This window comes from Octopus bimaculoides, chromosome 7, assembly GCF_001194135.2.
Source record: "Octopus bimaculoides isolate UCB-OBI-ISO-001 chromosome 7, ASM119413v2, whole genome shotgun sequence".
NCBI classification, from domain to species: Eukaryota; Metazoa; Mollusca; class Cephalopoda; order Octopoda; family Octopodidae; genus Octopus; species Octopus bimaculoides.
The window spans coordinates 123-24,927 of NC_068987.1; the positions used below are offsets into that span (position 1 = coordinate 123).

At 37.2% G+C, this 24,805-nt stretch overlaps 2 protein-coding genes across 2 annotated transcripts; both read right to left on the bottom strand.

Moving 5' to 3' along the window:
* Positions 1 to 4,021: 4,021 nt before the first annotated feature.
* Positions 4,022 to 14,895, bottom strand: LOC106872236 (zinc finger protein 665). The gene is made up of 2 exons (XM_052969146.1): positions 13,866 to 14,895; positions 4,022 to 9,191 (listed from the first exon to the last, which is right to left on the bottom strand). Exon 2 carries the CDS (start codon positions 8,832 to 8,834, stop codon positions 7,434 to 7,436), a length of 1,401 nt encoding a protein of 466 aa, XP_052825106.1. The 5' UTR covers positions 8,835 to 9,191; positions 13,866 to 14,895; the 3' UTR covers positions 4,022 to 7,433.
* A 2,493-nt stretch (positions 14,896 to 17,388) lies between these two features.
* On the bottom strand, positions 17,389 to 24,787 carry LOC106872250 (zinc finger protein 271). Its single transcript, XM_014919170.2, has 2 exons — positions 24,418 to 24,787; positions 17,389 to 23,602 (listed from the first exon to the last, which is right to left on the bottom strand). Exon 2 carries the CDS (start codon positions 23,268 to 23,270, stop codon positions 21,840 to 21,842), a length of 1,431 nt encoding a protein of 476 aa, XP_014774656.1. The 5' UTR covers positions 23,271 to 23,602; positions 24,418 to 24,787; the 3' UTR covers positions 17,389 to 21,839.
* Positions 24,788 to 24,805: the final 18 nt, after the last annotated feature.

The following is a 24,805-nucleotide window of genomic DNA, read 5'->3' on the forward strand; positions in this document are numbered from 1 at the left end:
ATAAAGACGGTGCACACTGGCAATAAAGTCGGGGACCAAATATTGAACACTGGCCATAAAGTCGGGGACCTATAATTGAACACTGGCCATGAAATGGGGGACCAAAAATCGAACATTGGCCATAAAGTCGGGGACCAAATATTGCACACTGGCCATAAAGACGGGGGACTAAAAATCGCACACTGGCCATAAAGACGGGGACCACAAATCGCACAGTGGCCATAAAGACAGGGACCGAAAATTGAACACTGGCCATAAAGTCGGGGAACAAAATTCGCACACTGGCCAGAAAGTCGGGGACCAGAAATTCAACACTGGCCATAAAGTCGGGGACGAATAATTGCACACTGGCCATAAAGACGGGGACCGAATATTGAACACTGGCCATAAAGACGGGGACCGAAAATTGAACACTGGCCATAAAGTCGGGGAACAAAATTCGCACAGTGGCCATAAAGTCGGGGACCAAATATTGCACACTGGCCATAAAGACGGGAGACTAAAAATCGCACACTGGCCATAAATTCGGGGACGAAAAATCGCACAGTGGCCATAAAGACGGGGACCAAACATTGAACACTGGCCATAAAGTCAGGGAACAAAATCCGCACACTGGCCATAAAATCGGGGACCAGAAATCCACACTGGCCATAAAATCGGGGACCAGAAATCCACACTGGCCATAAAGTCGGGGACGAATAATTGCACAGTGGCCATAAAGACGGGGACCACAAATCGCACACTGGCCATAAAGTCGGGGACCAAATATTGAACACTGGCCATAAAGTCGGGGTCGAATAATTGGACATGGGCCATAAAGACGGGGACCACAAGTCGCACACTGGCCATAAAGTCGGGGAACAAATATTGAAAACTGTCCATAAAGTCGTGGACCATAAATCGCACATTGGCCATAAAGACAGGGACGTAAAATTGAACAATGGCTATAAAGTCGGGGACCAAAAATCGCACAGTGGCCATAAGGTTGGGGACGAATCATTGCACACTGGCCATAAAGACGGGGACCAAATATTGAACACTGGCCATAAAGTTGGGGAGCTATAATTCGACACTGGCCAAAAAATGGGGGACGAAAAATCGCACACTGGCCATAAAGTCGGGGACCAAATATTGCACACTAGCCATAAAGACGGGGACGAAAAATTGAGCACTGGTCATAAAGTCGGGGACGAAAAATTGAACACTAGCCATAAATTCGAGGACGAAAAATTGCACACCGGCCATAAAGACGGGGACCAAACATTGTACACTGGCCATAAAGTCAGGGAACAAAATTCGCACACTGGCCATAAAGTCGGGGACCAGAAATTCAACTCTGGCCATAAAGTCGGGGACGAATAATTGAACACTGGCCATAAAAACGGGGACCAAAAATTGAACACTGGTCATAAAGACAGGGTCCAATCATTTGCACACTGGCCATAAAGTCGGGGTCCAAACATTTGCAAACTGGCCATAAAGTTGGGGATACCATCTTCCCCTGAGGTATGATATAGTTGCAAAAATTATTTACAATACTATTCATAGGACGTACTGTCCTGATGTCTACAGTGAAAGGTACGTGAAAACCAGCAGGTATTTGCACCTTTCAAAACAAGGAATACTACAAAAGCATCAAGTCAGTGCAAACATAACAGACCAGATATTGTTTTGTGGAACAGGAAGTGGAAGTTATGCACTGTTGTGGGGGTCAGCTGCCCAGTAGATGTGACTGGACAGAAGTCCAAGAAACAGAGAACATTTATGGTGAATACAAAACTGACAGCTCTTGTACTCTGAGTTCTATGAATTCTCATTTCTACCCATCACCAGGTGTGCATCAGGTTAGGGTACCAACAGATATGCACAGAAACCTAGAAATACAGAGAAAGAGCAAAAGAAAACTGACGTGGATTCTTTAAATCCAATCTATTAGTAGCACAATGAGGATTTGAAAGACATTCCCAAAATTCTCCATCTGAGATTTTTATGTAAATAGATGTATACACTTGGGTGTATGTACTGACAGTTCAACTAACACACCAACTCACCTAAATATTTACAAACACTTGGAACTTTTTTAACTCAAAAAGTCTTGTTGTTTTGTTAGTGACCAGCTTGAATTCTCTCAAGAACTTAAATAAAACTCAAAGAAAAATCCTTCCTATGTACCTACCTTCTTTCCTTCACTTACATCAGTCATGTGACAATGGCCATACTGGGGTACTGCAAAGACGGATTTAGGGTAGCTACCGGTATTAGTAGATGTTGTCATTCAGCCTAGTCTCTTGATCTATGTCATGAGGGTGTGTTGTGTGGGTGAATGATGTCACCTACCAATACCAAAAGATTGCCAGATTTAGTCAAACAAATTAATCCCACTACTTATTCTACTGGTCTCTTTTGCCAAGCTACAGGGACATAAACAAACTAACACTGGTTGTCAAGCTGTTCTGAAGGGCAAACACTGAAACCAGGGAAATGATCTTGCTTGAAATGCAGAAAAGGAGTAACTCAAATTCCATATGCTGTATTGATGTAAACTATAGACACAAGAGATGTAGAAGCATCACTGGCAGACTATCTGAGAATTAAGCTTCATATGTGATAAATGCACTGGAGCAGTATGTATGAGTTCAGCAGAAAGTGAATCTCTTACAGGCTCAGATGGCTCACTTAGAAGTTGAAAGCTTTTGTTGCCTACATGTAATTAGCAAAGAAGGTCATTGCACTGAAAGTATAGTTGTTAGAGTAAGAGGAAGGAGAAAGTTCTGGGAGCTACTATTACTATCAACAATAAAAATATTTTTCCTAAGGATGAAGAGTAACAGATTGTATGATGCTAGGGTTAGAGATGCAATGCTGCATGCTAGTGAGATATGGGTCTTGAATGCAGAGGAGTTGAGAAGAGTGAAAAGAAATGAAGTGAGCATACTCTGTTGGATGTGCAATGTGAGCATGCATGAAAAGCATAGTACAAAGATGCAGAATGTAAAATTGGGCAAAAGAGGAATTAGATGTAGTGTGCAAAAAAAGAAGACTGTGCTGGTATGAACATGTGTGTGGATGAGGACAGCTGTATAAAGAAAAGCCAAATGCTTAATGTGGCTGCAACTTGTGGAAGAGAGAGGCCCAAGAAGACATGGGGAAAAGCAGTGAATGCTGACCTTGGCACCCTCAGCCTGATGGAAATGACAAACAACTTGGGTCTTTATCGACATGAAGTTCTCAAAAACAGCTGTCTTCATCAATGAAACTGAGTTCTGAAAGCAGTGTAGTGTCCTCTCCAGTCACCCCACACCCCTGCCTTTCTCTACCCCAGTCTCAGCAGTCTACCCAACCATGTCATCTCCCTCTCTTGTTCTTTCTGTCAACTGTATCATCATTACTATTTCTCCAGCTCCCCATCCATTCTCTTCTACATCCCTGTTCTGTATTTCATGGCTCATTGTTCATCCACCCTTGAACCCTTCCCCTTTTGGCAGTCAGCTTCCGCAACCCTTCAACTCCTTCCTATAAAATCTTGCAGATCACCCACTCACCTTGTATTTATGGGCCACCTGGGCACCACATCAACATTATCTACTTGTTGCAGCTCCTGATCATTTTCTCTCTCTCTCTCTCTCTCCTACTAAATGAGAATGGCCATGTAGATCTTCTACAAGAACCTGCTTGGACCTTCCCTTCCTTTTCATAGTTTAACCCCCTTCCCCTTGGGTTCATAGTCTTGTGAGCTGCATGGGGACCTCACAAGTGCCAGTGGAATGAGAACAGCTCCCAGTACATGCTGTAAAGTGTTTGGCATTAGAAAAGACATGCAGCCACGGAAATGATGCCAAAGCAAACAATGAAGTCCTTAGACTCAGTTGATTCTACCCAAACCAGCCAGACCATGGAACATGCATGTTAAATATTGATGATGATGATGATATTATATATATATATATATATATATACTGATGTGTCTGGGGAAATATATATACATATATTTGTATGTGTGAAAAAAAACAAAACAAATAGATAGTTGAAAGCAGCACTACATTTCAAAAGCATAGTTTATTAAAAAAAATAACAAGCTCATTACATATCAATATTACATAACCACTCTCCATTTCATTAGGTGATATTTTGCCATATATTATGAAACTATGAAGGAAGTGCTATTTATGAAGCAAACAGAATGACACTTGAAATTTCAATGTAGGGTGGTGATATTAAACCTGGTGACCAATCAAAACAACATGATTCCAAGTAATCTGTAGTTAACTTCAACAGAAGTGGTCTAATGGTCATTATTTAATATCCATGTTCTAACAGAGATAATAGCTCTGACCTTTCCTCATACTTTTCTTGTTTCAACAATTCTACTTTCAGAACATCTTCCTCCATTGAGAATAGTAAGATTCTATTACCTCGAGGCAGCTTCCACAGCCTTTTAGGAAATCCTATGTCAACTGTACATTTCCCACAAACAAACATTACTTTCTCTGTTATTCTTCCTGCAATTCCACTGCAGCTCGTCTGTCCACAGCATGTCCTGCTTACACTGTTCCTATACACTGTCTGTTTTCTTTCTTACTAGAAATTTGGTCTTTGTTAAGTGAACCTTAAAAGGCCCTTTGAGTTCACAAATAACAAAATATCACATGTATAGGGTTTAGTAATCACGTTTTAACAGCATCAATGATTGGGGAAAATGTGTTTCCCAACACCTGTTCCTGCCCTGACAACTAGCACCTAACTGGGCACATTACATGTTCATAAGATGATCAACTTCATAAGTGTTTAATGCACAAAGTTATCCTATTGTTCTTTATCTCACTCATTGTATGATAGCATCCAATATCTACTACTTAATATCATATAATGTCAATAAATTATACAGTGATAATTATAGATTTCTAACTGAGATCAATGTGAAAATTTGATTTGCAGATCAAGTTTGTGAATTCAATAATACATCATTGTGTCACCACAAGTTTTGGTTAAATGGTCTACATAAAAAATGATGGAATAATAATTCCAGACTAAACCAAATTTAGGTAAATTCCATGTCAAGAATATTCATAAAGAGTTATGAGGCCATAATTCAAGATTACAGGTCTTACAACAGTTGAGATGAGATGAAAGAAAAAAAAAAGTATTAAAATATGATATATGACATACACATGTTGATGACAATGCTTAATCCGGTTTTCATGAATGCAAAACAGGCAGACAATGATGACAATGGTGACAATGATGACTCACAGGTTGTGCTTTCAATGGAGTAAATGACTCTGCCCACCTCGTCTGTGTTCTCTTCAGAAGTTTCAAATATTAAATCAATTCAAGTTGAAACCATTCTGCTTTTACAATAGAGTAACAACAAACAAATTATACCACCCATCATCATCATCATCATTTAGCATCCATTATCCATGATGGCATGGGGTGGACAGTTTTAACCAGGACTGGTAAGCTGAGGGGGCTGCACCAGACTCCAGTCTGATTTGACATGGTTTCTACAGCTGGATGCCCTTCCTAACACCAACCACTTCAAGAGTGTAATGGGTGCCTTTTATGTGCCACCGGCACAGGTGCAAGTCACGTGACACTAATATCTGCCACAACTACGATTTCACTTGGTTTCTCAAGCACAGCATTTTGCCAAAGATTTCAGACATTTGTTATTGCTTCTGTGAGGCCCAGCACTTGAAAGGTGCTTTTTACATGCCACCAGCATGAGTGCTAGTTGTGTGATACTGGTATCAGCCACATTGCCTGTGAGACCCAACACTAGAAAAGTGCTTTTTACATGCCAGTTATGTGACACTGACAACAGCCACAATTATGATTTCATTTGGCTTGTTGGGTTTTCTCAAGCACAGCATATCTCCAAAGGTCTCAGTCACTAGTCATTGCCTCGGTGAGGCCCAATATTCGAAGGTCATACTTCACCACTTCATCCCAGGTTTTCCTGGATCTACCTCTTCCACAGTTTCCCTCAACTGCTAGGGTGTGACACTTTTTCACACAGCTGTCCTCAACCATTTGCAACACATGACCATACCAGCGCAGTTGTCTCTCTTGCACACCATATCTGAAGCTTCTTAGGTTCAGCTTTTCTCTCAGGGTACTTACACTCTGTCAAGTATGCACACTGACATTACACATCCAGCGGAGCATACTGGTTTCATTCCTTGCAAACTTACGCACGTCCTCAGCAGTCAAGGCCCATGTTTCACTGCCATGTAGCATGGCTGTTTCGTACACATGCGTCATACAGTCTACCTTTTACTCTGAGCGAGAGGCCCTTTGTCACCAGCAGAGGTAAGAGCTCTCTGAACTTTGCCCAGGCTATTCTTATTCTAGCAGCTAAACTTTCAGCGCACCCTCCCCCACTACTGACTTGGTTACCTAGGTAACGGAAGCTATCAACTACGTCTAGATTTTCTCCCTGGAATGTGGCAGAAGTTATTTTCTGCACATTTTCAGTGTTTATTGCTCGAGCATTTGCCACATACAAAAACTATCTTCCCAGTTAGCCTTCCTTTGATATTGCTCCACCTCTTATGTGTCCATAGCTTACACTGGGTGCATCTTATAGAGTTTCTACCTACGCCTTTTCTACAGATCAAGCAGGGCCACCTACCTGAAGGGATTTGTGGTTTGTCTGCCTTCCTACTAATTAGGACTTTGGTTTTAGCTAGGTTGACTCTAAGGTCCTTCGATTCTAATCCTTGCTTCCACACCTGAAACTTTTCCTCTAGTTCTGATAGTGACTCAGCAATTAGAGCAAGGTCATCAGCATAGAGGAGCTCCCAGGGGCATCTTGTCTTGAATTCCTCTGTTATTGCCTGGAGGACTATGATGAATAAGAGGGGGCTGAGGACTGATCCTTTGTGGAGCCCTACTCGGGAATTCTTCACAGTACTCGTTGCCAACCCTCACCTTACTGACAGCATCCCTGTACATGGCTTGCACAGCTCTCTCACTAACCCTTCATCTATCCCTAGTTTCCTTATTCACCACTAGATAAGGGATTGAGGTACCCTGTCAAAGGCTTTCTCCATATCAACAAAAGCCAGGTACAGAGGTTTATCTTTGGCTAGATATTTCTCTTGCAGCTGTGTTACCAGAAATATAGCATCAGTGATGCTTTTCCCTGGCACAAACCCAAACTGCATCTCATCTAATCTGACTCTCTCCCTAATTAGTTGGGCTATGTGTGTGTGTGAGAGAGAGAGAGAGAGAGAGAGAGAGAGAGAAAGAGAAAGAGAGAGAAAGAGAGAGAGTAGGCCACAGAAAATTTGCCTCAATTATCTGTCTGACCTGTGCAAGCAAGGAAAAGTGAATGTTAAAACAATGATGGCAACAGTATTCTGTATTAAGATATTCATATGTAGGTAGGTAATTGTTCGGAAGAATGATTTATCGCAGTCATCAGCCTTTTATGCTGTATGAGTATACTTGTGTCTTTTTAAGTTACCAGCATGAGAGAAGGATCTACCACAGATATCACAGTGATATGGCTTCTCTCCTGTATGAATACGTTTGTGAGTAATTAAGTGACTTGTTACAGAGAACGATTTCCCACAGATATCACAGTGATATTGCCTTTCTCCTCTATGAATGTGTTTGTGATCAGTCAACTTACTATTTACAGGGAACGATTTATCATTGTAATATGATTTCTCAGTTAAATGAAGGCGTTTGTGTTTAGTTAAGTACCTATTGTGAGAAAATGGTATACCACAAATATCACAGTGAAATGGTTTCTCTCCTATATGGATGCGTTTGTGCTTAGTTACATCACTATTTTGAGAGAACGAATTACCACAGATATCACAGTGATATGGCTTCTCTCCTGTATGAATACGTTTGTGGATAATTAAATGACTTGTTTGAGAAAATGATTTGCCACAGATATCACAATGATATGGTTTATCTCCTGTATGAATATGTTTGTGTGTAGTTAAGTGACTTCTTTGAGAGAATGATATACCACAGATATCACACTGGTATGGTTTCTCTCCTGTATGAATATGTCTGTGTATAGTTAATTTACTTCTAGCAAAGAATGATTTACCACAGATCTCACAGAAATATGGCTTCTTTCCTTTATGAACATATCTGTGATGTATCGTTAGAGCACTTCCATGAGAGAAGGATATATCACACATATCACAGTGGTATGGTTTCCCTCCTGTATGAATATGTCTATGCATAGTTAAGTTACTTGTTGCAGAGAATGTTTTCTCACAGTTATCACACTGATGTGGTTTCTCTCCTGTATGAATGTACTTATGTATAGTTAAGTTACTTGCTGCAGAAAATGATTTACCACAGATATCACAGTGATAAGGTTTTTCTCCTGTATGAATATGTCTATGTACATTTAGGTTACTTGTTGCAGAGAAAGATTTGCCACAGATATCACAATGATATGGCTTCTCTCCTGTATGAATGCGTTGGTGTTTAGTTAAGTTACTCCCTACAGAGAAGGATTTACCACAGATATCACAGTGATATGGTTTTTCTCCTGTATGAGTATGTCTATGACTAGTTAAATGACCTCTTTGAGAGAATGATTTATCACAGACTTCACAGTGATATGGCTTCTCTCCTGTATGAATGTATCTGTGTTTTGATAAGTTGCTTTTTTCAGAGAATGATTTACCACAGATATCGCAATAGTATGGTTTTTCACCTGTATGAATACGTTTGTGAGTGTTTAGGTTGCCTTTTTTAGCGAATGACTTCTTACAGATATCACAGTGATGTGATGTTTTTCTTATCTCTTTCACTATCTCATCATTAATTACATTTAACCTACTGCTCACATAATTCATTTTCAATAAGTTTTTTTCTCTCACCACAATATATATATATGTGTATATATATATAAATATTTCTTGTCTTCTTTTTTTATATTTAACTCATAAGAAATATTTTTACTGTTATATTTTCATCAACTGTGCTCTTTGTCAATATCTGAAGATGCTGCAATCTCTTTTGTAAATTTGTCCATGTTGAATGAGAATGAAAAGGTCACCTTAAACAGATTCCAGACAGTAATTCTATCAGATTTATACAAACAGGGTTATATAATTTCTGTATAACATTTTCCTTAAGTCTTTAAAAGATGATAAATATTGATGATGCATCTGATGTAAACATTTTCTTTTTAGCCAATACCATCTGATATTCTGAAATAACAGAGAGAAACAATATAAGATGTAGAGGATAACATAAAATGTAAATATAACAATGGACATTTCTCTATATTTCTATGGTGATGAACTGTCAACAGAAGTATCTAGCTAAAAGTAAGCCATTGTACCTGACATTCACTGACCTGCAGAATGTCTTTAACAGGGTTCCTTTGCTCTGTGATATGGTGATTTCTGAGGAAGCTAGGAGTTGATGAATGGTTTGTGAGGGTTGTACAAACCACGTATAGGGATGCAGTCAGTAAAGTGACAGTTGGGCATGAGTACTACAATAAAGTTAGGGTACGGGTAGGTGCGTACTAGTCCCTTAGTCCCTTCTTAGTCCCTTCTTATTGTCCTCCAGATCATAATAGTGGAATTTATAACTTGCTGCCTTTGGAAACTATTATATGTCAACGACCTCATTCTCAAAGCAGAATCTAGAGTAGAATTTGAAAAGAAATTCTTGGTATGGAAGCAAACCTGGAATTGAAGAGCCTTAAAGTTAACTAAGCAAAGACAAAAGTTCTAGTAAAAGCAGAAAAATAGACTCCCATTCACTGCTCACGTAAATGGCCCTGCCTGATATGTAGGAGAGACTAAGGCAGGAATTCAGTATAATGTACCTGGTGCAAGCTATGGATGCAAAAGTGATGCAGTGGAATCACAGAAAAGTTAACTGAGAAAGTAGTGTTTGTATGTGGAAGAAGCATAGGAGCCATAAGGAATAAGGAGACAGGGAATATAGTTTCTCTTAGAAATAATAATAGATGACATTCTGAAAATATAGTTGCTAGAATAAGGAGGTATTACTTTGTTAGTTACAAAAGGTCTCTCTCTGAACAAAGGCAGACTGTATGATGCTTTGGTACTAACAGCAAAGCTACATTGTAGTGTGATGTGGGCCATGAATCTAGAGGACATGCAAAGACTAGAGAGGACTGAAGCTAGTACATTCTGCTGGATGTACATAGATGACAAAGTGACATGGTTTTGATCTCTCAAAAATAAGACATAAAAGGAATGAGTTGTTGTGTGCAAGATAGACAACTGCACTGGTTTGGTCATGTGATGTGTATGAATGAGAGCAGCTGTATAAAGAAATGCTGGTTGCTTAATGTGGAAGACATGGGATGAGGTAGTAAAGGCTGAGCAGAAGATGCAGAGGAGATAACAAAGGACCGATATGAATGGCAATTCACTGTGCTTGAGAAGACCTGTCCAACCCAGCAAAAATGATATCTTAAATAAAAGCATTCTGATTGTAACTGATTTTGCCCTGTCAACCATTCCTCACATCTCCTTCCTCTAACAACCAGCCTTCCACCATTTTGCATATTATCCCTTCCTCTTTCTGTATATCTTTATCACTCCACATCTTACCCCTCCCTCCCCATACTGTTCCTTCCTCCCTTCCCTATCTATATTTTACTCGTTACCTTTCCACAGTTATCTCTCTCCTACGTCACACTCATTAAAATATTTCATATATGGACAATAATAACTGCTGCATACATTCTACATCACACTCTGCCCCTCAACCTTCTGATCTACCCCCTCTTAAGCCACCTCTATCGCTCACCATACGCTCTCTCTCTCTCTCTCTCTCCATATAGATGTTTCCCATCATTCATATCTCCTCCAGCCCCATCTCCAACCATCTGTTACTCTTCCCTCACACACTTAGGAAAATACCCACTACTTTCTACCATTTCCTGACCCACTGTCTGTATCCTCTTTTACACTCACCTTTCTATAGCCTGGGAGTCAGCTCTGACATTGCATCACCGTCATCTTTATCCCCTCGCAACTACTCACAGCCACTAGAGCCAGTGACATGAAGAGGCTCCCAGCACATGCTGAAAAGTGGTTGGCATTAGGGTTAGGGTGTCTAGCTGTAGAAGCCATGTCAAAGTTCAGCCAAGCTGGGCAGCTTGAGGCATGCTGTCAAACCATCCAATCTATATCGGAATGGAAAATGGCTGTTAAATGATGATGGGAAAATAAACATTTACCGAATCATACAACCTTATGTGAAGTTGATATATTTTCAGACTGTGTAACATCATCAAAGTTTTAGCATCCAGTTTTCCATGCTTACATAGGTTACATGGAATTTGTCAAAGGTAGTTTTTCTATGGCTGGATGTCCTTGTCACCAACTCTTACCTGTTTCCAAAACAAGGTAACATTTCCCATAAATAGATATGCTCTTCATGGAAAACAGGAGCAAATGAACATCATCTGCTTGACAGTGGAACTTGTTTACAACCACCACATGATGTCAAGACATCGTTATACACAAACACATATACATCATCATCATTTCACATCTACTTTTCCATGCTCTGCATGACTCAGACAGAACTAGTTGATGTGGGGGTTTTTTTTTTACAACCAGATGCCCTTCCTGTCACCAACCCTCACCCATTTTACAAGTAAAGTTATATTTTCCCATGACCAAACATGTCTTGGAAGACACTGCATGAATGACAGTAACACACACACATGTACCAATGCCCCGCACATATCTACTGCAACCTCCACCATATATTTCTCTCCATCATTTGCTACAGTCACCTTAATCCTGCCCATTCACTCAGACCAAACATTGGTATCACCTCACCTATCCTCACCACCCTCAATGTCCCTGAAGGGCATCTCCTGACATATCTTTGCTATCATCTCCCTCACTATCATTCTCCTCATCTTATTCTCTAACTCAATCTTCTTTCTTTTCCAATAGGGGTATCCATGTATCTAAACCATAAAAAAACACTTATCTGTTCCTCCATACATTTAATTTTTCAACTGGCACAAAGTTACACCCTCTCAAAACTAATCCCCACTCCCAATTGAAGGGATTTTGTGTCTCGAGGTATTTGGTGATCTTGTTAGTGCCAGTGTCACATAAAAAGCACCCAGTCCTCACTTTGTAAAGTGGTTGGCATTAGGAAGGACATCAAGTTGTAGAAACCATGCCAAAACAGACAATGGAGCCTGTTAGGGTTCCTAGCTTTGCTAGCTCTTGTCAACTATCCAACTCATACCAGCATGGGAAATAGATCTTAAATGATGATGAAGATATATAAAAGATGGACTTCTTTCAGTTTTTGTCAACCAAATACAGCCTCAGACTATAATCAAAGAGACTTGCCCAAGGTGTCATGTAATGGGACTGAAATCAAAACCATTTGGTCGGGAGAGTTTCGAGTTCCCATTTCTCAGAATTGTGATGAATGAGAATGTGAAATTCTGAGCAACAGTTTTGTGAATATTTTGCAGGTTTATATAAAATTAGGATTAGGGTTATATAAAATACTTCTGATTCATCATCTTTCTTCCCCTTAAATATGAGTCACCGTGTAGCTCCACTACAAGAACCTGCTCTACCCCAACCTCATCCCCTCAAAGCCCATCTAAAATAAGGATGCACTCTTCTCCTTGGGTTTTGTAGACTTGTGAACTGCATGGTAACCTCAATAATACTAGTGACATGAAAAAGCACTCAATACACATTGTAAACTGGTTAGCATTAGGAAGGGTATGCAGCTGGGAACACAGTGCAGTCCTCTGATCCAGTCAAACTGTTCAACTCATGCTACCATGGAACACGGACGTTAAATGATGGTATCATCATTTAACATACAGGCTTTTAATTTTCATCTACCAAATTCGCTCATAAGGCTATGGTTGGTGACAACAGAAGACACTTGCCTAAGGTGCTGTCCTAAGACCACATGGTTAGAAAACAAGTTTCCAAACAACATAGCCACGCCTTTTTTTAAATTAGTGAAAGGAAAAAAAAAAAAAACAGTTGTCTTCAGCAAGATTTGAACCAAGTACATAAAGAGATGTAAATAAATTCTGCAATGTTTTTGTTTTTTTTTTGTATATATTCTATTACATCTGACATTCTTATTTACATCCATACACATACAGAGCCTGTAAACTAGGAAACAAACAGATCTGATGCAAATTGGGTACATCATTGATGAGGTCACAAATGATGCCAAAAGGACTTTGACGAATATAGCTGATTGATTGACTGAATGATTAATCAAACAATCGATTATTTAAGTAGTTGACTAATAATAAAAGAAGTGAAATAGAACCAACGCGTATATTATTGACGTAATGACCGTCCTGAGATACAAAAATATGTTCTAACATACGAGTTCACACTAAAAATCTTGCAAACCAAATACAAAAATACTGAAAGTGAATTTTTTGTAAATCTAATAGCTTTCGGTGCTTTCTGGGTATTACTGATTGTTTTTTAAATTACATTTTAACTTTATTTACAACATTGGTGTTGATTTTAACACCGCGTGTGGAAAACTGGGATATCATTTGACATTTTAAAGTCAAAAAACAATTTAAACAAACGGGAAGATTCCCGTTTGTTTGTTTCTGACAAATGGCATTGACCAAACAATATTCATCGCAGACAATTTGATGTCCCTCACTAAAAACTTTTGTGGCGACAGAATGGATATAATGGAGTTGACAAAACATATAATATGTCGTATAATGTTTGATACTTTTATAATAAATTCTTATTAAACAATCAGTAAATAAGGATATTTTTTTATATTCTCAAAATAATAATAAATATCAGGAATGGTTAATAGTTTCACTACAAATGACACTTTAGGCTGTTAATACTTACGGGAATATTTCACAAATGACGGTGTCTGGTTGTAGAGAAAATATTTTTGGCAAGATAATATTAGAGCTTTGTCTGGCATTTAATAAATGAAGAAATATTTTTAAAAAGACATGTTTACATTTAATCAATATTTTCGTTTCTGGGAACCAAAGACGGAAGTGAAAGCTACTCTTACAGCGCATGCGTATCTAGGATTAAACTTTCATTTCTTTTCCGTCTCACAGCTAATTGTCTCTGTAGTAGTCATGTAATTGAATTCCATTTACTTACTAGGATGTTTTATAGGAATATTAAATTGATTCAGGGAGGTTACTTTGATTGGCCTACATGATAAAGTTGGATTCTTTTTATTAGGGACTTTTGTTTTTTGTGGGTGTGACCAAAATTTCAATATTTCGCATAAAGGGACGAACCACCTATGTTAAACTGCTGTTTAGAAGTTGGTTGTTTTGATATTGGAAGTAAATTAAGGCAAACAATTAAACGGAGGACAAATGTAGATTTTTTTTTTCCTGTATGTAACGAGAATGTTATCAATGGATACTTTCTTTCTCGAAACACTACAACAAAAGCTACGGAGATGAACTTGCATAGCAAGTGGTTTGATCAGAGATTATGTGCTGAAAGTAAAGCGACTGCAGAGTGGAAGACACAAGTTAGCCACTCAGAAACACACAATGCCTGTTTAACTTCACGTATATATTTATGTGTCAAAACTTTCGTCGCTTCAAACTGACAAAGAATTTTGCTGCATCTGAAAATTCTTGAAAATATTGTGGTAGATGGTTTGGGATGTTTCTCTTGATGTTTTGTTTTTGTTAGGATAGTTTAGTCGTTCTGGTTGGTTGCCCATAGCGGGTCAGTTATTAACGATACATGATGACTTTATCAGCTGTGTTTTCTATATATTCATTCTCATTTCTTCCGGCCCTATTATTCGTAGAATACAGTGTTGGTCGGAGAGCTGAAGGTATCACGGAGTTGCTCTCTGGACAGTCGCATGTTAGAGTAGTTTTAGCAGTAGTAAGGATAGTTCTATATTTAAGAGATGAGGAATTATCTATATTATTTACATTTGACGGATATTTGTCCTCATCTTGTTTGTTGTTAACACATTTCGGCTGATAAACCCTCCAGCCCTCATCAGGTGTATTGGGGAAATTTCGAACCTGGGTTCTAATTCCGAAGGCACGTGATGAAGGCTGGAGGGTATATCAGCCGAAACGTTGTGTTAGCAACAAACAAGATGAGGACAAATATCCATCAAATGTAAATAATGTAGTAGTAATGATAGTTGGGTACTTTTTTTGTTATTTCACCCGCATTAAAAGATGGGATTATCTCCCCACTAAAACCTTGGGTTATCTCCCATATGTTGAGTGAGCTTTATATAGGTTTATCTTATTAATTTCTCTTGAAATTAACTTACATTTAGGACATTGTAAGAACTAATTTAAATCTTAATAAATATTATCTTTTTGAGAAAGCTTTTTCGAAGATAGTTCAGTCGGGAAGAGTCCATTTGCAAACGCACATACACACATAAGAGGAGAAAAAAGCACACCCTGGGAATGTTGACCCCCATCCTGCACCCACCCGACTCCCACTTTGCCCCATCCTCCCCCTACAGACACCAACCCTCTGCACACCCCACCAACACAAAGACAAACACACAGGAGCCTTGAAACCGCCTCTCCACGCCCTATGAGAAAAAGTACGTCACATATGACAGAACAACCAGAGAACATTATGGTGAAATGGAAACATGGGACAAATATGGTAAAAGTAAATCCGGATTACCATGGTGATAGAATTGTGTGGTGCCGAACTTGGAACAATTGTCAAGCATAAATGATTATGAATGGTCAAGAAAATTAGTACCAACCAATTACTAAAGTAGATAGATTATCATGACCTCCATCATAATTATAATATACACATTCTTCAGAAGGATGACGATTAACAGTGTTTTAAAGTCGTACAAACAGGTTAAAGTCACTCGGAGATGGGGGCCGAGCTACTTCATTTAATTTTTCATCCATTATTTCATTCATTTTTTTTTTTTGTTCCCACCTTGTATTGTCCCCTCTATGTTGACCCTTGTCGGTAATAAAGAAGTTTTTACATTTATGGTTTACTTAACACTTAGGCACTACAGTTGAGGTCATGTAAGTCGAAATTTGTTGATAATTATTGCTGGTTTCATGTTTTCTAAACACTTTGTTCTATAGTCTTATGGCAGTTTGTTGACGCTTTCTCCCTTCTTCAAAGGGGGTAGCATTGGTGTTAAGGATGGAGTATGAAAACCTCAGCCCCTCGGAGCTTGTGTTCTAAGGAGGAAAAACTGAAGTTTGTAAAAATAATGGAGGAACAAATACAGAAGAAAAGAAATTGTGTTGCAGTGGCCAGGAGTCGCAGGAACGAAACTGGATTATCAGAACTGAACAACTGTACGAGCATGTTTCGTAGGGAAGGGTGCGATGTATAGGTGTCCCCTCCCAAAGAAGTTTTAAAAGCAACCAAGGAGAGAACTATCACACACAGGACATACTCTGTAAAAACAAAGAAAATAGAAATCATGTCGACCGTCCAAATTAAAAAAGCTTTAAAACCAATCTGGCAAGGGATTTCTTACCTCGCAAGAGGAAGGAAGTTTGGAACGGTGGAGGTGTGCTCCTGAGTAGCTTGTGCTAGGCTACACCCTGAAAGACGGGGGTGGGGGGAGTTACTTGATCCTAACAACAATGTCAATCTTCTTAAGGTATGAGATGAACTCACCCAAGTAGATCACTGGTAATTATTTTCTATCATCCTAACAAAAAATGAAAGACAATACCAGTTTGGCATCAATCCAACTCATAAGGAATTCCCAAACTACATGAGGTAAAATAACAAAGATGGTTTTATAGTTTAAACCACTTACTCCTTACAACAGAATATGAAAGTTTAGAGAAATAGCTAACCTTACTTAATATTCAAATTCAGGAAATTTTAGCCCAAATATTTCTTGTTTACAGCTGTACAAGCAAAGATGTGCAGAATGAGGAATGTTATTTATGTGCAAATATCAATACTTAGAATAATTTTTTTCACACAACACAAGATAAAAATTGCTTATGTTGCTAAGTTGCTTCAGATATTACAAATAAAGTATCACACACACATGTTTTTGTTCAAAAACAGTATCAGGTCTTTTGACAGCAATCAGTGACTGGGAAACCATTCTCCAGGGCCATTTGATTTGCTTACTAATCAACTGACTGATTACATATGTTTGCAGAATATCAATCATCATTAAAATTCAATACCACATTATCCTACTATATTCATTTCATTAACAACTTAATAACCTCTAAAATTTAGTTTAAAATTATAGAACTTCAAAGTTAAATAATTAGTAAAGACCAATTTAGAGTAACTCCTAATATACATAGATCAAGTTAAGGAATTCCTAAGTTTATGGTTGAATCAGCACAAATTTTCATCAGATATTCAACATAAAAAAAAAAGAGGAAAACAATAATTTGAGAACAATTCAGGTTTATTAACATTTCAGGTTGTTAAGAATGTTTACAAAGGAGTAACGAGACCAGAACTTGAGACTTTGGTCATCACAGATGAACAGGAAAAAAGATTCAAGAAACTGTAGCGATATCATATATAAGAGACGTACAACACATGCCAGCAAGCACAACATTGGTGATGATTCACAAATTATATTACAATGTATTTAAATTAAACTTAAGGCTACAGTGAGACAAATTAACAATCACAATCAAACCATAAAGAAATAATTAAAAAACATATCTTGCTAGCCACAGAATAATTTGCCTTGATGGGACACCTAATAAAAATAAACCCAGATACAAGAAAGTTTGCAGAACACACAGATATATACATCGATCCTATTATGGAATGAGGAAATATTGGCTTATGATTTGTTACTTATACATTAATGAGGTTATTTGAGATTACATTTCATAATGGTAATTGGCAAACCAATAGTATCTTATGCAAATGGGCTAAATGCACTTTAAACATGTATTCCATAGATGTAGTTAAGATTAATATGACATGTTGGGAGATTATCCTCACATTGTTACAGCTTGTCTATCTACACACGTTTATATTATGGTTACATATTAGGGCTCTTAGGTACAGGTGTGGCTGTAGGGCTATGAAGTTTGCACCCCAACCACAGGGTTTTGGGTTTAGCCCCACTGCATAGTATCTTGGGCAAGTGCATTCTACTTGTCCTAGGCTGACCAAAAACTTTGTGAGTTGATCTAGCAAATGAAAACTGACAGAAGCCCATTATATATGTTATGTGTGTATGCGTGTGTGTGAGTGTAAATATACATAGATGGTCATCTCATAAGTAATGTCGTTTTTCAGACTGTACATGAAAATGGAGGTCATGGAAGAGCACATTAGACATGTCATGGCAATTATGCAACAAATACTGTAATAAACGTGCAAAAAGTGTATGGTGAAGGTATTTTGAATATTCACAAGTGCCAACAATGGTTCCATAAATTTCAACAAGAGGACTTTAGCTTGGAAGATGCCTGTCACACTGGCCAGTGTCTCTTTTCATAATGATGTGTTGAAAGCTGCTACTGGAAGAAATCCACATGCAACTGTTGAGGAGTTAGCAGAAAAGATTATTTCAATGGCATCAACTGTCCATTGTCACTTTCAAGAACTTGGAATAGTGTCTAAGCTTGGTAAAAGTGGGCTTCACAAGAACTGGGTGAAAACAATCAGAGAGAATGTGTCAATATCTGTACTGCTCTTTATTTTTTGAACTACCTAGTGACTGGTGATCAAAAGTGGATACTCTTTAGTATCGCCAAAATCAATCGGTCCAACCAGAACAAACAACATCATCATCATCATTGTTTAACGTCTGCTTTCCATGCTGGCATGGGTTGAACAGTTTGACTGAGGACTGGAGAGCCAGATGGCTGCACCAGGCTCCAATCTGATCTGGCAGAGTTTCTACAGCTGGATGCCCTTCCTAATGCCAACCACTCCCAGAGTGTAGTGAGTGCTTTTACATGCCACCTGCACGAGGGCCAGTCAGGCGGTACTGGCAACGACCTCGCTTGAATGTTGTCTTTCACGTGCCACTGGCACTCGGTAAGTTTTGATAAGTGTTTGATGCAATACACTTTGAAACCTTACAACAAAACTAGACAATTACAGCTCAAGTGTAATGTTGTAATGTAAGTAAATTGATGAGATGAATGAAAAAAAAAACTAACAGAGAAAAGGTGTCCTTCTAGTCAACTGAAAAGGTGTCCTTTTCCATCATGACTATGTCAGATCTCACAACCTGTACCAAGATTGAAGAGCTAGGCTGGGAAAGGCTTCTACATCTTCCATATCCTCCTGCCCTTGCTCCTTCAGATTATCATTTATTCCAAATCTTGCAAAATTTTCATGATGGAAAAGAATACAATTCCTTAAAGGCACTTGAAATGGACCTTCGAGAGTTTTTCTCTTCTCAGACAGCTGATTTCTATACAAATAGCATAAAAAACATTTTATAGCATTGAAAAAATGTTATTGATTCTGATGGGGAATATATAGTTGATTAAATTGGTAGCTTACTTGCTTTTTATTTCTTAAAAGCCTACTACAAAAAATGACATTACTTATGGGAGGACCAGATATATATATATATATATATATATATATATATATACACACACACACACCCACCCAATTCTTAGATACATTCAACTGTACATGAGGCAGTGGGAATAGCAACATTATTGATAGTGTGTGAATGCAGAGATGCCTGATTGGCTGAAATATGAAATAGAATCAGCAGATGCATAATAAACATTATCAACCGTATCATATATTTAACGTATACACTATGTTTACTTGCTGTTAGTTTGCAATTTGGCATTGTGGAGATCAATCCGCCAAAACACCCTGTATTAAAACACCTGAAAGTCATAGACAAGCATGACGCCACCATCACTTTGAGGGAGTAATCACCACCACACCAATTCACAGCCTACTAGCAAACACACATGGAATAAGCATTAAGCATGTGCAGTCAATAACGTTTATTATACTTGCACCACATCTATTTCATATTTAAATTTATTCTTATGTATGCATTATAGAATGTCTACCCAAGATACAACTTCTTTGCCCCAGCCAATGGATCAAGGTGTGGCAGCTGACTTCAAGGCATATTATGAGAACTTTCAAACAACTTCTGAAAGCAATTCACAGGAAGGATAAACTTACAGTTAGAGACTTCTAGAAGAAATTCAACATGAATACAAGTGAATAATGGCTAAACTTTGAATAGTAAATATGGCCAGATTGTATCCATGACATTAAAAGTTTTCCTCAAGCATGTATTTCCTCAATACATCAAATTCAAAAAAATATTTTGTACTTAAAAAGGACATAGGATTTGAAGAAGTCGTAGAGGATGATGTAACTGAGTTACTAGTGTTCCAGAAAGAAAGTTTATCTAATGAGGAGTTGATGTGAGAAAAAAGACAAACTGGGAATACAGATGAGACAAAGTTTCACCATTGCCATTTAAATTGTTTAATGAGTTGACACTTGAGAAGAATCTGCAGCTTTTTGCTGCTAATGGTCCTAATTGTGGATGTAATATAAAAATTACAAGAAGAGTAGACAATAAGCTCAGTTCCTATACTGAGCTGTACAAAGAGATGATAAATCATAAACAACAAACAACTTTGGATAAGTTCTTCATCCCTACGATAGTAAATATTGTTCCTCATCCACCTAGTAATGCTCGTTCTAACACCACCCCTCACACAGTAGCTAACATCTTTTGTGGTAAGAATGTACTCTTATGATACTGATTTATATTAATTTCTTAACATATTCCTCTTGAAATGTTTTTGTATTCCTCTGTGTCTGTATTGTATGTGTGTTTAGTAATTGTAATTTTCATGTATAAATGTGATAATGTTGCTTGTTCTGTTTTCTTCTTTTTTAATTTTGCTAAAAGAAAATCTGTAGGAACACAATCTCAATATATAAATCAAGAGGAAAAATTTGTTATAGCCAAATTTTCAGGAATGCATTGCTTCTATAAAGTGAGGGATTCCTGTATATAAAAATTTATGTATTAACCTTCCTGATATACCTGAAGAATTGCTGGAATAATACTGATATGATGTATTATTGCATATCTTCTAGTAAAATGGTACTGAAACAATTGTAGTAGTGTGTAATAGAATGTGTTGCTCACTCCAATCTCTTTGTTAATACTTTACATATAGATATGTGTGTGTGTGTTATACTTAGAAGTGATGCACAGTGCCAGAATTTTCAACGCAAGTCTAATATAACAAACTATTTCAAATCCATGTAATTGGAGTCAGGAAAGGTTAGTTTGAACTGGCATCAAGGTGTAGAAATTGTAACAATGAAGTCAAACCAAATAATCATACTTTGAAGGCATTTGATATGTTTCAAATCTGCATAATATATATTAGAAAATACTTCCCATTACACAAGGCCTTCCTCAGTTAATACACTTCGAAAAGGAAGCTCTTGTGCAAAGGGATGTAGCTTCTATTATATATTATGCAGATATAAACACATTAAATGCTTTCAAAATAGTCATTTGGTTTCAAAAGTTATTTGGCTTCATTATTACAATATATATATATAAGTGTGTGTTTGTCGCCTTGTCTTGACATTGTGTGATAGTTGTAAATGATGTCAGTCAAACAAGCATCATCATTTATTACCAATATTCAGTGCAAACAAGACTGGCTTTGCTCTGAAACAAATGATGATTGGTGATGAAGGACATTGGGCCTTAGAAAATCTGTCTCAATAAATTTCATTCAACACTTCAACCTAGGATGATGATGAAAACATTCCCGACAGAATGGTTTTTCTCATTGATAAGCTTACTTTCATGCACAAGACATTTTTAAGAGAATGATTTACCACAAATCAGTTATAAGGATTTCTCTTTGTATGAATGAGTTTGTGTTTAGTTAAATCACCATTTTGAGAGAATGATATACAACAGATATGACAGTGATATGATTTCTCTCCTGTGTGAATATGTATGTGGTTAGTTAAGTTAGATCTTTGAGAAAAAGATTTACCACATATATCACAGCAGTATGGTTTCTCTCCTGTGTGAATGCGTTTGTGAGCAGTCAAGTCATGATTTCGAGAGAATGATTTACCACAGATATCACAAGAATATGGTTTATCTCCTGTATGTATGCGTATATGAGTAGTTAAATCACCATTTCGGGAAAATGATTTACCACAGATATCACAGTGATGTGGCTTCTCCCCTGTATGAATCTGTATGTGGCTTGTTAAAGTAGATCTTTGAGAGAATGATTTATCACAGATATCACAGTGATATGGCTTTTCTCCTGTATGAATGCGTTTGTGAGTAGTTAAGACACTTCCCTCAGAGAAAGATTTACCACAAATATCACAGCAATATGGCTTTTCTCCTGTGTGAACACGTTTGTGAGTTGTCAAGTCATGATTTCGAGAGAATGATTTACTGCAGACATCACAAGAATATGGTTTGTCCCCTGTATGAATGCGTGTGTGAATAGTTAAGTCACCATTTCCAGAGAATGACTTACCACAGATATCGCAGTGGTATGGCTTCTCACCTGTATGAATGCGTATATGAGTAGTTAAGTCACCATTTCGAAAGAATGCTTTACCACAGATTTCACAACGACAAGACTTCTCTCCAGTATGAATGTGCTTGTGTTTAGTTAAATGATAATTTCGATAGAATGATTTTCCACAAATATCACAGTGATATGGTTTCTCTCCTGTATGAGTGTATTTGTGATCTGTTAAGTGCTCATTTCGAGAGAATGATTTACCACAGATATCACAGTGGAAAGGTTTCTCTCCCGTATGAATGAGTTTGTGTACAGTTAAGTGGTCATTCCGAGAGAACGATTTACCACAGACATCACAGCAATATGGCTTCTCTCCCGTGTGAATTCGTTTGTGGCCTGTCAAGCCATTTCTTTGAGCAAACGATTTACCACAGACATCACAGTGGAAAGGTTTCTCTCCTGTATGAATCTGTTTGTGTATAGTCAATTTACCACTTTGAGAAAACGATTTATCACAAATATCACAGTGATATGGTTTTTCTCCTGTATGAATACGTTTGTGTATAGTTACATCACCATTTCGAGAGAATGATTTACCACAGACATCACAGTGATATGGCTTCTCTCCAGTATGGATACGTTTATGAGTAGTTAGGTGGCCTTTTTGAGTGAATGACTTTTTGCATATATCACAGTGGTATGTTTTTCCAATTTCTTTCAGTATTCCATTAGGAAAATCAACTGTTTTAGGTTGGGTTTTACATAATTTATTTTCCATGATTTTTATTCTCTCACCACAATATACAGATATGTTTTCCCAATATTTTAAACAAATATATGCACTGCAATATTTCCATCAACTATAATTTCTTCTCAATATCCAATCTTCAAACTTGTAAATAACCACATATACAAAATTGTCTTGTATATGTTTCAGACAGTAAGGTAGAGAAATTTTCCCAATGTCATCCAGAGGAAATATTTTATAATTCTACCATAGATTTATATATACGCAACGTGATATTTGTTCTGTGTAACATCTTCTTTTAGTCTTTAAAACTTTATAAAAACTCATGATGTACTTCAAGTATGCCATTTGCATTAGATTCGCTGAAATAATAGAGAGACATTATAAGATGTAAGTGGCATTTAAAAAGAGATTCGATATTTTACTACATTCCATCAGGATAAAGTGTAGATAGAAAACATTTATGTGGACAAACTTTACCTTTTAAATGTTGTTAAAATTAAACCTCACGACAAAATGACAGACTACAACTTTAGTTTCTGTTTTGTTGTAAGTGTTGCAATAAGAAATAACTCGAAGCCATTCCAACTGTGGCTCTCCAATCAATACATCGTGTAACATATTTAATCTATATAAAAAGTATTTCATTTTATAAAAATAATAAATGTATAGGATGGATACCTAAAAATATTCTGACAATTTTGTCAGGACTAAAATATGGTTATTTCACATTATAACAGTTACAGGAACATAATTTTAACAAGTTTTGTTCTAGTAGGGTCATATGAAATATATGCAAGTTATTTCGTCGCTTTTGTTTCAGTTTAACGTTTTCTAATACATTAGAAAACAAAAAGAAACATTAATTAAAATCTATTAATTAAAATCTATTGAACACTGAACACGAAAATAAGGGAAATTTTTACAATTCTCTTCGAAGATGAATTCTTTTTTTTTTTTTTTTTTTTTTCAATTGTTTTTGATGTTTTGAATGAATCTTGCATTCAAATCATTTGGAAATTATAATAATGTAAACATTAACCATTTCTCCTTCTTTGGTAAATTTTGACTTTCAAAGTGAAACAGAAAAAAATATTTATTTACCGAAAAAAAAACAATTAACAATAAATATACAAAGGTATTGGTTCTGATAAGAGATAAAAGTGAAGTTATTTACCTGAGAAGTGGAATTTGGTGAATGGAAACTATAAAATGCCGTCGTCTTCATACAGATCGATTAATAAGTTGTTCGATTATTTATAAACAACGAAGATCAAGAATTCAATGAACGAAAGGAAAACAGTGAAAGTGATGAAAGCTGCAACGGAAGTTGAAGTTTTGTATTTCTATTGGTCAGTTTAGGGTCATGTGACATAGTTTACACTCACACACACAATCAGGAGGCGGAGACCTTGGTTGACGAAACCAGGACCGGATGAAAAGCTCATTAAAACATTTTGGTTACCCCCATTTACATTTAATTCAAAATGAAACAAAACTAACAGTTAGATGGAAAATGATGTTTATTTTTGTATACTTTCACTTTATTTATATTTGTAAAGTTT

What these genes read in the sequence shown, in the direction of transcription:
- LOC106872236 (XM_052969146.1), bottom strand. Translation starts at nt 8,834, where the DNA reads ATGAATTATGTGAGCAGTAGGTTAAATGTAATTAATGATGAGATAGTG.
- LOC106872250 (XM_014919170.2), bottom strand. Translation starts at nt 23,270, where the DNA reads ATGGAAAATAAATTATGTAAAACCCAACCTAAAACAGTTGATTTTCCT.